Here is a 14,481-nt window from a genome sequence, read left to right as displayed (position 1 = left end):
ACTGATTCTATCTGAGAGCTTTTTCATGTACACTTCTGCTTTCTTTCTTGAAGATGCTGTTTCAGTCAGCTATAGAGGTGAAACGTGTACAGGTGAGATGTGTCTCAGGTTAAACATCCTGAGACTCATTCAAAAGCTGACGTCCCCATGCACACATGTTCTTTCTAGGAGAGAGGTCAGGCTTTGCCCCACCACAGATACACAGAGAATTAGTGCTGTAGATATCAGCTAATGGGACATGATCAAGGTAGCATGTTTCTTCTGATCTTGGATGCTCCTTGCTTGTACTGGGTCCTTAGGGAGCTCAGTGGCAGGCTTCATTCTGCTGCAGAAGCCTCCCACACAGGCATCTCTCTGGGATTATTGTCTTGAAACAGTCTGGGGTCATACTACATGCAGGAAATGACTACACTGCAGACCAATGTGAGAAGAGTCAATCTGGACATTGATGAGCTCAGCCTTTGTTATAATCAGTGCGTTGGCATGACAACAGATTAGGAGGAAGCTGTTTCTGGGCCGATGAGATAATGGACTGTAATGAGTTATCCAGCTCTGTGACTTTTGCTTAAAGGGCCATCCGTCAAGTTCAAGGGAGAGTCTGGCTGTTGGCGAAAACAATAACTTGCACTTGTATGGAACCTTTCCAATACAAGCAGGTCACAAGACCCTTCTCAGCAATGTCATCAAATAAAGTTTCAGTCTGCATGAAAAATTAAGCCATTGAAAAAGGAGCAGGAATAATTAAAATCACTCATATTTAGATCGTGATCCTGCAAATCTTTTTACTCAAATTTCAACAGAAACTTCTAAAAACACCCTCTAGAAATGAATTAGACAAACTAGCAACAAGTGTTAGAGCACCCATGGAGTGGTTTCACCTCTTGTGGATGTGTTTGAAATTTCCACCTTATTAGTGCCATTTCCCATTCAATCCCCATAACGTTGCAAATGCATTGTCCTGTACTGTGATCACACAATTCACTAATACTTCTTTGACCATTTCTCCCAAACCCATAATCTCTACCATTCAAGAGGGTAAAGGCCTGGGAACACCATAACCTCCAAGTTCCCCATTAAGTTACACATATTTTGATTTGGAAAAATCTCATTGTTTCTCCTTTGTTGGTGAGACTCCCCAACTGACTGCCCAGTGGCAGTGTCTTCATTACGAGATGTCCAATGCTTCTAAAAGTTAACTTCACTGACAGTTTCTCAAAGGTAATTCAACATGGCAAAGAAATGCCAGTCATGCCAGTAATGTCTGCATTCCACAAATGGATAAACAAAAAGATTAAAAATTCTCATTTGAAAGTTGCAATTCAACCTGTTTCTGACTTTCCTTCAGATGAACAAAGAACAGTACGGCACAGAAACAGGCCCTTCGGCCCACCATGTCTGTGTCGACCATGATGCCAATTTAAACTGCACATCTCCCTGCACATGGTCTATATTCCTCCATTCCCATCCTGCACATGTACCTGTCTAAATGTCTCTTAAACATTGCTGCTGTATCTGCTTCCTCTATCTCCCCTGGCACCACAGTCCAGGCACCTACCACACTCTGTGTAAAAACACTTGCTTCGCAAACGTCCTTTAAACTTCCCCCCCCCCCCCCACCTTAAATGCATGCCCTCTAGTACTTGACATTTCTACCTGGGAAAAAGACTGACTGTCTACCCTATCTATGCCTCTCATAATTTTATAAACTTCTATCAGGTCTCCCCTCAACCTCTGACACTCCAGAGAAACCAATCCAAGTTTGTCCAACTTCTCCTTATAGCTCATGCTCTCTAATCCAGGCAGCATCCTGGTGAACCTCTTCTGCACCCTCTCCAAAGCCTCCACATCCTTCCCGTAATGCAGTGACCAGAACTACACACAATGTGTGTCGATTTCACTCACCTTTCTTGGCACAATCATTGAGATTGGCTCAATCACTCCTTTCAGCGTGACCAGTTTGTAAAACCGGAACACCTCGCAGATGGACACGTCCAGCCCGTGTTTTGGCATCACACCTGTAACAGGTACAACGAAACAACGATTGAGATCAGAAACTGAATCATGAAAATATAAAACCTAAAGTGTCTATTAGAGGAAGACCACACTCAACAAAATGGGCCTGTAACCCCGGTAATATCTTTGTCTGCAATATCTTTGTCATTGATAGGCTACCCCTGAATCTTTCCATCATGGAAGTCTGTCCCAGTGGCATTATATCATTGCCCTCCAATTCTGCCCTCCAGCCCCATTGATTTTCATTGCTCTGTCACTGGCTCATTTGCCTTCAGCTGCCCAAGACCAGCAATATGCAATGAAACCTCTCTGCCTCTATACTCCTGTCTCTTCCAGTACCCTCTTCAAGGTCCACCTCCACCAAGCTATCATTCATCAACCATAATACCTCATGTTGTGGTCTCAAATTTTGTGGACTGTCCTCCTGTAAAGGGTATTAGTGATTTATAATGTTAAAAGTGCTTGTTCAATGTAGTGGGCAGAGGTGTGTGTGAAGTATTGCTAGATGCACAAAGCTATGGGGTATGACTTCAATACCTGGAGCTGGAGTTGTGCACCTGATCCATGAACGTCCACTTAACAAGTACATCCTGGAACCTGGTCCTGACTAGTTTCATTGATCACTACAGGAACTCTGGACAATTTCAATTAACTAACAGAGAAATCCTAACTGGTTTTATTAACCATTACAGGAGCTCTCAATGATTTCCCCTACTTGCTATAGAAAACCTGACTGGCTTCCATTAACCACTAGAGGAGTCCTTGCTAGTTTTCATTAACTAGCAGCAAAACCTCGACTGGTTCTATTAACGACAAGTGGGGTTCTGACCAATTTCCGTTAATTCACTGCATAATCGATTATAAAACCAATGGGATAAATTTGTGATCTTACCCATCCCTTTCTGTGGAGCTGGTGAGCGGTATTCCATCAAATAGTGGAGATATGGCTTCTCAGTGCTAATTTCATAGTATCGAATATTCCCATCGCCCTGTACAAAAGAAGATTGAGCACAGGAAATGCAAAATGCTCATTTTATTGCTGAGGACATTTTCAATGCTGCTGATTGGTCGATAACAAGCTGGAACTGGCTTCCTGTTCATATTGGATCTCACCCCCTTCATGTGAATGAAAATTGGGTGCATTTTAGAACAGGTGAATGACCCTTTCTACGAGACCCTTACTCTGTTACTAACTTGACACCATTGACAATGAACACACCCCCATGGTCTTTCAATGTGCCATTCAGGGTGGAGCATATGAAGCTGGATGTTGAAAACAGGATTAGGAGGAGGTCATTCAACCCTTTAAGCTTGACTCAGTTAGAGGATGTTTGGCTTGCCCTGCTCCATAACCCCTATACAACAACAACTTTCCTCTTCAAGCACCTGACCCTCCTCTGTCCGCCCTCCCCTCCACATCAAGGGTCTTTCAGAGACAGCGCTCCTTCTGTCTATCAAGGAGAACTCTCCCTCACGAGGGTCAGTTGCCTGGTAGGAAATGTACTTCCAGATTTTGTTCATGACTGGCCCAGCTCTGACTTCAAGATTATTCACTTCATTTCTAAATCCCCTGTCTGGGAAAAGTTTATTCACAGCCATCCTTTCAAACCCTATGAACAATTTTAAAATGGTAGCTGAGTAAACCCTGGCCTCTTCTTAAATATAAAATCAGAAATACATTTTTTTTCCTTTAAGTTCTCCTGCTTTAATCACACCCAGAGACCAGCATGACCCATGAGTAAACAATTGATGAGAGTAATTTGGTTTTTATTGCAACAACATTGGAATACAACAGTCAAGAAACATTGGTGCAATTTTCCAAGGATTTGTTGAGAACACATTAGGAGTACTGCATGCAATTTTGGTCTCCATACTCAAGGAGGCAGTGCAACGTATTTCCATTGGGTTGATCTACGTGGAGACTGAGCATGATTGTCCCATATACCTGGAGTTCAGAATAACAAAAGAGGATCTCTTTGACATAATCGATGTTAAATTAAAGGCACTGATCAAGTGGATATTGGGAATCTAAAACCAAGTCACAGTCGTGGGATAAGTGATTGGGCATTTAGGACTGAAATGAGCAGGAATTTCTTTGTGATTCTTTGGAATTCTCTACCCAGAGGCCCATGAGTATATTAAAGACACATTGATTTTTAGGCATTAAAGGATGTGGGGATTGGACCGGGATTGAATGGAACATGAAGCATAAAGAGATAGGGCAGGAAACTGGTCATGAGAAACAGGATCAGCCAAGACCCTGAATGGAGGAGTGGGTTTGGGGACAGGTGCACTGTTTCTGCTCCTGTTTCTTTGGTTCTGACGTTTCATTGCTCTCCTAGAAGAAACAGCAGAGCTCCAGCAGGACTCCTCAGGCCTAAGTGGTAAGAAAATAAATTCAATCGAGCTATTAGTGTTTGTGATATTAGCGGTTGTAAATATAATTTGATGTTACTGGCCAGTGATAGCAGAGGAAGGGTGTGACCTCTTTAAGAAATATCTTCCACCCCACCCCCTACCTTTAAAAGATTGGGAGACCATAAGGAGCAGAAATATAGGAGCAGAATTAGGCCATTCGGCCCATTGAGTCTGCTCTGCCATTCAATCACGGCTGAGTTTTTTTTCTTTCACCCCATTCTCTCACCTTCTCCCCGTATCCTTTCACTCCCTTACCTATCAAGAACCTATCAATCTCTGCCTTAAACACACCCAATGACTTGGTCTCCACAGCCCTCTGTGCCAACTAATTCCACAGATTCACCTCCCTCTGGCTGAAGAAATTCCTCCTCATTTGTAAAGGGACATCCCTTTATTCTGAGGATGTGCCCTCGGATCCTAGACTCTCCGACTTTGGAAGGTGAGAGGTGGGAGGAGACATGAAGGGCATAGTGGGCAAGGTTTCTGTCCGTTAGGAGCAGAGTGAGTGGTACATGGCATCGTCACACCTTGTGTTATGTGCATTCTCATTGCACCTCCCTCTTTATAACTTATTGTTAACTGACAGATAATTTACCTTTCCAGCTAAGTAGAGCATGTGTGTATCAACATCATAGAAAGGGAACAGGAGCCCTGAGAGGCCATCGATTTCTTCTTCTTTAATGGGCATCGATAAGTCTTCCTGAAAAAAGATGGAAGATAAAAAGTAGCTTTGCATCTCAACCCTCAGAAACGCCTCAAATCATCCCCACACTCTCGCTCAATCCTCAGTCCTGGGAAAACACAACAGGCAATTTATACAAAGAAAGATATTCTTTAGAGTAACCTGATGGATAGTCACCTGCTCTGCTTTTTTGTGGTCTTGGCTGAGGCAGGGATGTTGGTCGAAAGGCAGGAGAGGCAATCTGTCTTATGACCACCTAGCTGCCCACTGAAGAGTTATTGGTGGACAGGGCAGAGTTATCTTTGCTGCCCGACTATTTTATTTGCTCTCATCCTTGCACTGTCTGTCAGTTTAATTGGGAAATTCTCTACCAACCAAATTAAGATAATCTTCTTTCTTGGGGTGTGGGTATCGTTGGTGAGACTGGCACTTACTGCTCGTCAGAGGGTGGTTCTTTCCTTGTGAATGGTGTCATGACAGAACTTCTCTCCATACACCATCCACACCTCTCCATTGGACCTTCAAGACCACCTGAGAGGATGGGAAGTGGCTCCATGCCATTCCTGAGGTGGTGGCTGTGCCCCTGGATTAACCTGCTGCTGCACTTTGGGAATATTCTCTGCACTGTGTTTCCTTCCAGGGTAAATCTGACCGGCGGATGGTAAACATCCAGGATCAACCTGTGGCCTGCTGAATTCAAAGCCCAGTTTCCAGAATACCATTAAAAACATTGAACACTTATAGCAACAGCAGCCATCGGCTGTTCGAGGATAGTTAACAAACACAGGCGGTGGTATGGTGAGGGTGGCGTGGAGCAACTGACAATGTAAGGTCATGTGCCAAAACTTTTGTGACGATGTCCAACCAAGTTTGGAAACCGAAATCCTTTTGGTGCTGAGCAGTTTCTTTGCCACTTGTGGACAACAATGAGCAGAGAATACTGGCCTGGGTCTTGTAGTCAGCACAGTGATGCCACTTGTTATCAATCATAAAGAAAGCCCTTCATTGAATTGAATTGGTTTATTAGTGTCACGTGTACCAAGGTACAGTGTAAAACTTGTCTTGCATACCGTTCATACAGATCAATTCATTACACAGTGCACTGAGGTAGTACAGGGTAAAAACAATAACAGAATGCAGAATAAAGTGTTACAGCTACAGAGAAAGTGCACTGCAGGGAGACAATAAGGTGCAAGGTCATAATGAGATAGATTGTGAGGTCAAGGGTTCATCTTATCGGACTAAGGGACCGTTCAATAATCTTATAACAGTGGGATAGAAGTGTGATTGAGCCTGTTGGTACTTGCTTTGTATCTTCTGCCAGAAGGGAGAGGGGAGAAGAAAGAATGTCTGGGGTGGGTGGGGTCTTTGATTATGTTGGCTGCTTTACCTAGGCAGCAAGAAGTATAGACAGAGTCCAGGGAGGGGAGGCTGGTTTCCATGGTGGTTCACTGATCTCTGCTGGATGGATTTCCCCTGATCTGACACTTGCTGCTGTCAGTTCAAGATGATCCCTGGCATCCAGGAACAAAGATGTCATCGAGCTGACTGAGCAGCCAATCACACCGGAGAATTTTCAGTCAGCAAACCGATATTACTAGCTAAAAACAATTATTAGCTAATTTTTCAAATATTTCACAGTGCTGATAAAAGTTTGGAACATACACACAAGAAGCAAAAGTATCATTAATAAAAAACATTATTATTTTAAAAATCCCTTAAACTTTGAAACATTCATCTAAGGTTATCACGATCTAAGGGCATAAAAATAGATATTTTTGGGTCAGGGTGTCTTCTAAGCAGGATTTATGGTTCACTATTCCATTAAAAACTCAGGTACACTTGACGCATGCACGGTAACGCTGGAGTCGAGACAATTGCACAATGTTGAGAGCTGCAGCCACAAATCATCAGCCTTTGATCTGAGCTGCAGGCTTGATTTACTGCACTGACCTGATCCCAGAGGGCGATCTGTCTGGTGTTCCACCTGGACACACCTGTGGTGAGCAGCCTCTTCGAGTTGCCCAGGATCACCACACGGTTTACTTTGTGATTCTTGCAGTTTGCTTCCTGCAGGGGTCGAGAAGATCAATTCTGTTGTGTTTATACAACACGGAAACAGGCCCTTCGGCCCAACTGGTCCACGCCAACCAAGGTGTCTTGCTGAGCTAGTCCCATTTTCCTGCGCTTGGCCCATATCCCTCTAAACCTTTCTGTATCTATGTAACTGTCCAAATGTCTTTGAACGTTTGTAATTGTACCTGCCTCTACCAGTTCCTCTGGCAGCTTGTTCCATATACCCACCACCCTCTGTGTAAAACGCTTCCCCCTCATGTCCCCTTTAAATCTTTCCCCTTTCACCTTAAACATAGGCCTCACTTTATATTCTCTTTAGCGGGCCACGGCAAGGACATGTGCATCTCCTTTACCTGTGAGGCTGAAGAGCTGACAATGAAATTACTGAATTCACTCTCTGATTCCAAAACAGAGGGAAGAATAGAACAGAATAAGTGAGAAAGACATGAAACCGACAGGATGCAAAAGTAAGAATAAAATTCAAACAATCTTCATCAACAATAAAGAAAACTGAGAGACTTTATCTCCACCCATGTATAAAATAATCTTCAGCATGGGGGAGATGATATGGCAGCAGTTGAGACTTATCTCACTGCTAAATGTGTTCTTACATTGAAGTGACAAACTCTAACTGTTCATGACGAGTTTAGTCCATATCTACCAGATCAACGCAGCACACTATTCATTACATTTAAACGGGGAGCAAGGCAGGCAGGTGCCATCTTCATACGTTTTATGGTGGGACTGCACAGACTTCCACACCCCAAGTTGCTGCCTGGTACGTACAAGGATAATATTCACCTGTCACCTCACTGTCAGTCCAGCAATAAATTCTGCTCCAATAATTTCCTCCTTGAAACACCTCCATTTGCTTTCAGTATCAGAAGTTGAGCTAAAGTACACACAGATATATATGTAAGATATAAACTCATGATGTAGAATTGGGTCTATACCATTGGGGTCCTACTTCCAACTCACTATCTACTAGTTCCTTTAGAACATAGAACAGTACAACACAGGAACAGGCTTCTTGGCCCATCATGCCCATGCCGACTATGATGCCAATTAATCCCATCTGCCTGCACATAGTCCATATCCCTCCACTCCCTGCCTGTTCACATGCCTGTCTAAATGCCTCTTAAATGTTGTTAGCGAATCTGTTTCCACCACCTCCCCTGGCAGCATGTTCCAGGTCCCTGAAACTCTCTGTGTAAAAAACTTGCCTCTCAAATCTCCTTCAAACTTTTCCCCTCTCACCTTAAACCTTTGCCCTCTAGCATTTGACATTTCCACCCTGAGAGAAAGACTCTGACCATCTATCCTGTCATAATTTTATATATTTCCATCATGTCACCCTTCAGCCTCAACAATCCGAGTTTGTCCAACTTCTCCTTTTAGCTGATGCACTCTAATCCTGGTCAACCTCTTCTGCGCCCTCTCAGAAGCTTCCACATCCTCCCTGTGGTCTGGCGACCAGAACTACACACAAGACTCCAAATTTGGCCAAATACAGCTGCAACATGACTTCCAAACTTTTATACTCAATGTCCTGACCACCCTGTATGCCTTCTTTACCACCCTATCTATTATGTTGTCACTTTCAGGGAGCTATGGGCTTGCGCTCCAAGATCCCTTTGCACATCAGTGCTCCAAAGGGTCCTGCTATTTACTGCATCTTTTCCTCCTGCAATTGACCTTCCTAAATGCATCACCTCACACTTGTCTGGATTAAACTCCATCTGCCATTTCTCTGCCCACGTTTCCATCTGGTCTATAACCTGCTGCATCCTTTGGCAACTTTCCTGACTATCCACAACTGAAGCAATTTTCATGTGATCCGCAAACACTAGTATTTTATCTTAGGAAACTCATAATTTCTGCCCTGAAGTAAATCATCTAAGTATCTTTTCTAATATTCTTTGGGTACACTTTTACACAGGGACGGAGTGCATTGTTTAACAAGTTAATATGTCTTATGTTTCAAGGAGAAAATACTCAGTGGGGTAAGGCTGATACTTGAAGTGCATTATTCATGGATCAATGGTAACAGATACCTAACAGCAGTTTAAATTATTTAACTCTCTGAAATGTATCTGCAAAAATTCAAACTCGGCTAGAGTGACTTGCATGCTTTCACGATTCGTGCCATTGGTGACTGGGGGCTGAGGGTTCACTGCCTTTTCTCAAGAGCTGTTGGTGATCTGGATCTGTGACATTGACCGTCATTATCCTGCAGGCTGGTTGTATTTTAGTTGGGGCCATCGGATGGTTTATAATGAACCTCCGCGACCCCCTCCTCAATAACCCAGGCTTCTGGACTTCCTAGTTTGAATCTCCACTGCCTCTTTCCGATCTGCTCCCTCAACGTTCCTTTCCTCTCTCCTCCTGATCTACCTGGCGAAGATTTGACAAGATTCAATAGCGGGAAGGAATAGATCAGGCAACCAAAGGACAGGTTAAAGGAGTAGGTTTTAAGGAGTGTCCTATAATCCTTGGTTGAATGTTATAAAAACAGAATATGGCGGCTAATTTGCCTCTGAATTTAGTTTGAATTTCTAAACTGGAGTGTAATATGCAGTTACCATTGCATTGCCTGCTTAGCACACATAATCCAGGATGAATATTTCTACAAATATTTTAAACTCCACACCCTCCTTTCCAGTTTCTCAACAGCCTGAGCAATTATCCGTCCCTACATTGGTTTGTTGGCTGTCAGCTGCTGCCAAAGTATCAATGAAGTGGTTCAAAACAGACCTTAAGTTGAGCCTCAATGCCATTCAAATGTCTGCCAACTTCAAGGTGACGGCACAACCAAACATATCTTCCCCATCCCCTCCCTCATCAGCCTTCCAAAGGGGCCATTCCCTCCGTCACTTCCATTCCCACCAACCCCTTGCTTCCCTTCCCAAAAAACCACAGGAAATGCACCCCTTCCCCTCCCACCATCCAGGAGCCCACCCTCTTGCTCGCTGCCTGTTACTAATATCTTGATGGGACCAAGCAAGACGTTGCACGTCTAATTACGGTAAAACTATTTACTTGTAGCACTTTGCCAGATCGCGGCTCAATGACCCTCAGCTTCTTGTCCTTGCAGGTGGTGGCAAAGAGACTTCCGTCCGTGTTGAAGGACATGCAGAGAATGACGTCGGTGTGGCAGTCGATCATCTTCACCGGCTCACCAGTGTCCAGGTTCCAGATCAGGATCTGAGGGGATGGAATAGTTACACTGAGATGGAACGCAACTAATGTGCCTACGTTTGGCCTGGTTGTAAATGGGTCCCATATTTTCCTCCCCCCACAGCTAAGATCTTCCCCTGGTCTCATTACAAGACAATGATACCCTGGAGCAACAAACAATCTGCTGGAAGAGCTCAGCAGGTCGAGGAAAAAAATTGTCCATGTTTCAGGTCAAAACCTACATCAGGTGATACCCTGTATCCCTTTTATCTGGCTGTGAGCTTTCTGGTCATCCAGATGGGGAGTGTTGTGATCAGGGAAGGATGGGCTCCTGTTACAGATGCCAAAGGAAACACTCCCAGCCCCAGTCTACACTGGCTCAAAGTGTGAGCTGTGTCAGCTGGGAGTTCCAATCTCAGAGGGAAATCCACTGCTGCACAGACAGGACTTTCCTGGGATGTGAAAGGTGCTATAAGACCAGAAGACCATAAGATATAGGAGCAGAATTAGGCCGTACGGCTCATCGATTCTGCTTCTCCATTCAATCATGGCCAATTTTTTCAACCCCATTCTCCTGCCTCCTACGTGTAAGCCTTAACCCACTTACCAATCAACAACCTATCAATCTCTGCCTTAAATACACTCAGTGACTTGGCCTCCCCTGTCCTCTGTGGCAACAAATTCCACAGATTCACCTCCCTCTGGCTGAAGAAATTCCACCTCATCTCAGTTTTAAAGGGACGTCCCTTTATTCTGAGGCTGTGCCCACAGATCCTGGACTCTCCTACTCCTCTCCACATCCGCTCTATCCAGGTCTTTCAGTATCCGGTAGGTTTCAATGAGATCACTGTAGAATGCTACAGAAATGTCGATTGCTATAGGAATGTAGTCTTTCTTTATTGACAAATCTCCAGCTCCAGCGCCATAGTTGTTGAGTGGGCTTGCAATTGGCATCTGATAAGGAGAAGTTTTGAGTCATATCCACTTGAAATAATGTACACCATGAGGAACCAGAGGAGGTGTTCATCTTATCTACCTGTAGGCATCACTCTCTTGACTTAGATTAAGAGGGCAGTGCCTGACTCCAGACCACCTTGGTTCAGACTGCTCAGTGACTTACAGTAGTTTAACAGGGTGATTGCCCACTTCCATCAGAAGCCTTGGCTCTCCTTCCTTTGAGCTGGAATGTCCCACAGTCACAGAGAGCTTCTGTGTGGTCCCAACTCACTGTGGGCTGGTACTGGTATCTAAGGACAGTGTACAGCCACGTAAAGCTCCTTTAACTGATTGGAGGACAGGAGCATTGAGGTGAAGTTACCGCACAGGCTGCGCCATTGAACTTGTGACAAGCAACGTGTCTGGGGAAATGAAGTTCAAGTTACCGAACAAATCAGTAAAAGGAACAATTCGGGATGGACAATAATTCCTGGCAACACCTACATCCTGTCAATTCATAAGTAAGTAAAAAGTTGGCTTCATAATACAGAGTAAATAATCTGGAGCATTCTGGGTCCTCAGTAATTTGTCATTAGAAGAAGTACTTGAATTTGTAGATCACCTTCCACAACCTCAGCATTTCGGTAGAAATTCTGCAGCTAGACTTAACAGGTGCTGGCTAACTAAACATGCCAGACAGTCATTGGCTGGCCTGGAAATTCCCCTAGCTCTACCCCTGCATCCCCCTCCCTCAGTACTGCACTCTGTTGGCTCAGGTCCTCCCCTAGTTTTGTCTCCCTATTGGTCCAGCCTCTCCCTCTGTAACGCCACTTACGACGCCAGATAACAAAGCTTTTATTGCGTAGATAAGATATAGCAGCAAACTTGCGCACAGCAACCTCCAACTTACAGCAAGGAAGTAAACAAGTAGATCTGGTGATAAGTGTTGCGAGATCAGTGTTGTCCAGGTAACTTGGAAGAGTTTACCTGCTCATTTCTGAATACATCCACCTGAGAAGGTAGATGAGCTCACTGTCTCATCTGAGAGAACGCACTGTTAGCAGGGCAGCACTCCCTCAGTACAGCTTTACTTGGAACAGTAGACATTTTACTGATTATTAAACAGGAGGAGGAGTTATCTCACCTTATAATCGTAACCTGCGCTGAATAAGATATTATTGGTTGTGGGATGCCACTCGACGAGGCCAACTCGCCTACTGTGACCATACAGCTCCAACACAGCCTCAGTCATGTTCTTCTTCAGACCTCCTTCTGGGATCTCCCAGAGTCTCACCTGGAAATAACAGAGGGAATCACTTCATACACGGTGGGGTAGATCTTAACAACATATGGAAGGGGAAGAATCCTTCTGAGACAATCAACCTGAATCTTTATAAATGGTAGCCATGGCAAAGCTCCCATAAATATGCCCAAGTACTCTCCTCCCTCTGTCTCTGTAACCTGTAGCGGTTAGCGTAACGCTATTACAGCGGCAGTGATCCAAGTTCAATTCCGGCCGCTGTCTGCAAGGAGTTTGTACGTTCTCCCCGTGTCTGTGAGGGTTTCCCCTGGGTGCTCTGGTTTCCTCCCACATTCCAAAGAGGTATGAGTTAGGAAGTTGTGGGCATGCTATGTTGGCACCGGAAGCGTGGCGACACTTGCGGGCTGCCCCCAGAACACTCTACGCAAAAGATGTATTTCACTGTGTGTTTCGATGTACATGGCTAAGAAAGATATCTGATCTTATCTTATCTTCTCCAGGCCTACAATCCCCCTTTAATTCTGGCTTCCTGGACTCCCCTGAATTTAAGCACCCTACCATTGGATACTATGCCTTTCGCTGCTGAGAGCCCTGGCTCTGGAATTCACTCCCTAAACCTTTCCGTCCCTCTCTGCTTCTTAAATCTTACCTCTTTGCCGAAGCTGTTGGTCATTACCTTGCCACCTCCTTGATTAAAAATCAAAAAAACACTGGAAAACTGAAATAAAAGCAGAAAATGCTAGAAATACTCAGCAGGCCAGACAGCATCTGTGGAGAGAGAAATGGAGTTTATGTTTCACGACGAAGGAACATGAAGTCTGTTTCTCCACAGATGCTGCCTGACCTGCTGAATATTTCCAGCTCCTTTTATTTTTACTTATGTTAACTTCCTATGTCACTTGGCACCAGTGTACATAAGGTAATGCTCCAACGAAGCAGCTCTGGAAGATTTGCTACCTTAATGTTCTGTGGAAAAGACAAGTTCCTGTAGTTGAGAACTCTGTGAATTTACCCCTCCAGCCCTGAAGTTTTGCCACAATTAATTGAGGACAAAATCACCTTTTGAAAGGCATTAATCCACCCCAGTGCAATGCCAGGAGAAAGTTCTCCCTTCCTCTTCCAACACCTTCCCAGCATATAACCCTCCCAGGTCACAACCAGACAACAAAGCTATGCCCTTAACGTTCTCTGCTGGTTTTATTACATCAAGAACCATTATTGTTCAGCAACTTCCTAGTGTTAAATGGCAGTCCTCTCTGCCTCAGTCCTTCTCCCTCTCAAATCCAGTCCTGGCTGCTGATATGGTTCCTGGGCTCTGATCATTCCAGGAAGGTGTCTGGAGCACCCTTCAACCAGTTCAACATGGAGTCATAGAGTCACACAGCACGGAAACAGGCCCTTCGGCCCAACTTATCCACGCCGACGAAGGTGCCCACCTAAGCTAGTTCTATTTGCCTGCGTTTGGCCCATATCCCTCTAAACCTTTCCTATCCATGGACTTATCCAACATGTGGACAGAGTATAGGCATAATAGAGTAGTCAGCTGGTATCTTTCTCCCAGGGTCAAAATGTCTAATACTAGACTAGGCATGCATTTAAGGTGAGAGGGGAGATGTTCGAAGGAGATGTGCGGGGCACGTTTTTTACACAGAGAGTGGTGGGTGCCTGGAATGTACTGCCAGGGGTGGTGGTGGAGGCAGATATGATAGAGATGTTTAAGAGGGTCTTAGATAGGCACATGGATGTACAGAGAATGGAGGGATATGGACATTGTGTAGGCAGGAGGGATTAGTTTAGTTAGCCATTTAATTACTAGTTTAATTAGTTTCGCACAACATCTTGGGCTGAAGGGCCTGTTCCTGTGCTGTACTCTTCCATGTTCTTTGTTTCTGCGATGGTAGGTGGGATTGGTCCACGT

At 44.5% G+C, this 14,481-nt stretch overlaps 1 protein-coding gene across 2 annotated transcripts in view; it reads right to left on the bottom strand.

The window, feature by feature from the left end:
- The window catches only part of coro2ba (coronin, actin binding protein, 2Ba), a 159,038-nt gene that overhangs the window by 25,104 nt on the left and 119,453 nt on the right, over positions 1 to 14,481 (bottom strand). For both annotated transcript variants that reach the window (XM_052040328.1, XM_052040327.1), the window contains 6 exons: positions 12,447 to 12,596; positions 10,229 to 10,393; positions 7,067 to 7,183; positions 5,027 to 5,131; positions 2,906 to 3,002; positions 1,903 to 2,015 (listed from right to left, as the gene is read on the bottom strand). In XM_052040328.1, the coding sequence (XP_051896288.1) occupies positions 1,903 to 2,015; positions 2,906 to 3,002; positions 5,027 to 5,131; positions 7,067 to 7,183; positions 10,229 to 10,393; positions 12,447 to 12,596 (747 nt within the window). The remainder of the gene's footprint in view (positions 1 to 1,902; positions 2,016 to 2,905; positions 3,003 to 5,026; positions 5,132 to 7,066; positions 7,184 to 10,228; positions 10,394 to 12,446; positions 12,597 to 14,481) is intronic.

Source organism: Pristis pectinata, chromosome 28, assembly GCF_009764475.1.
Source record: "Pristis pectinata isolate sPriPec2 chromosome 28, sPriPec2.1.pri, whole genome shotgun sequence".
In the NCBI taxonomy this organism is placed as follows: domain Eukaryota; kingdom Metazoa; phylum Chordata; class Chondrichthyes; order Rhinopristiformes; family Pristidae; genus Pristis; species Pristis pectinata.
The sequence above is the reverse complement of the archived record's forward strand: the minus strand, read 5'-3'. Positions and strand labels throughout refer to the sequence as shown.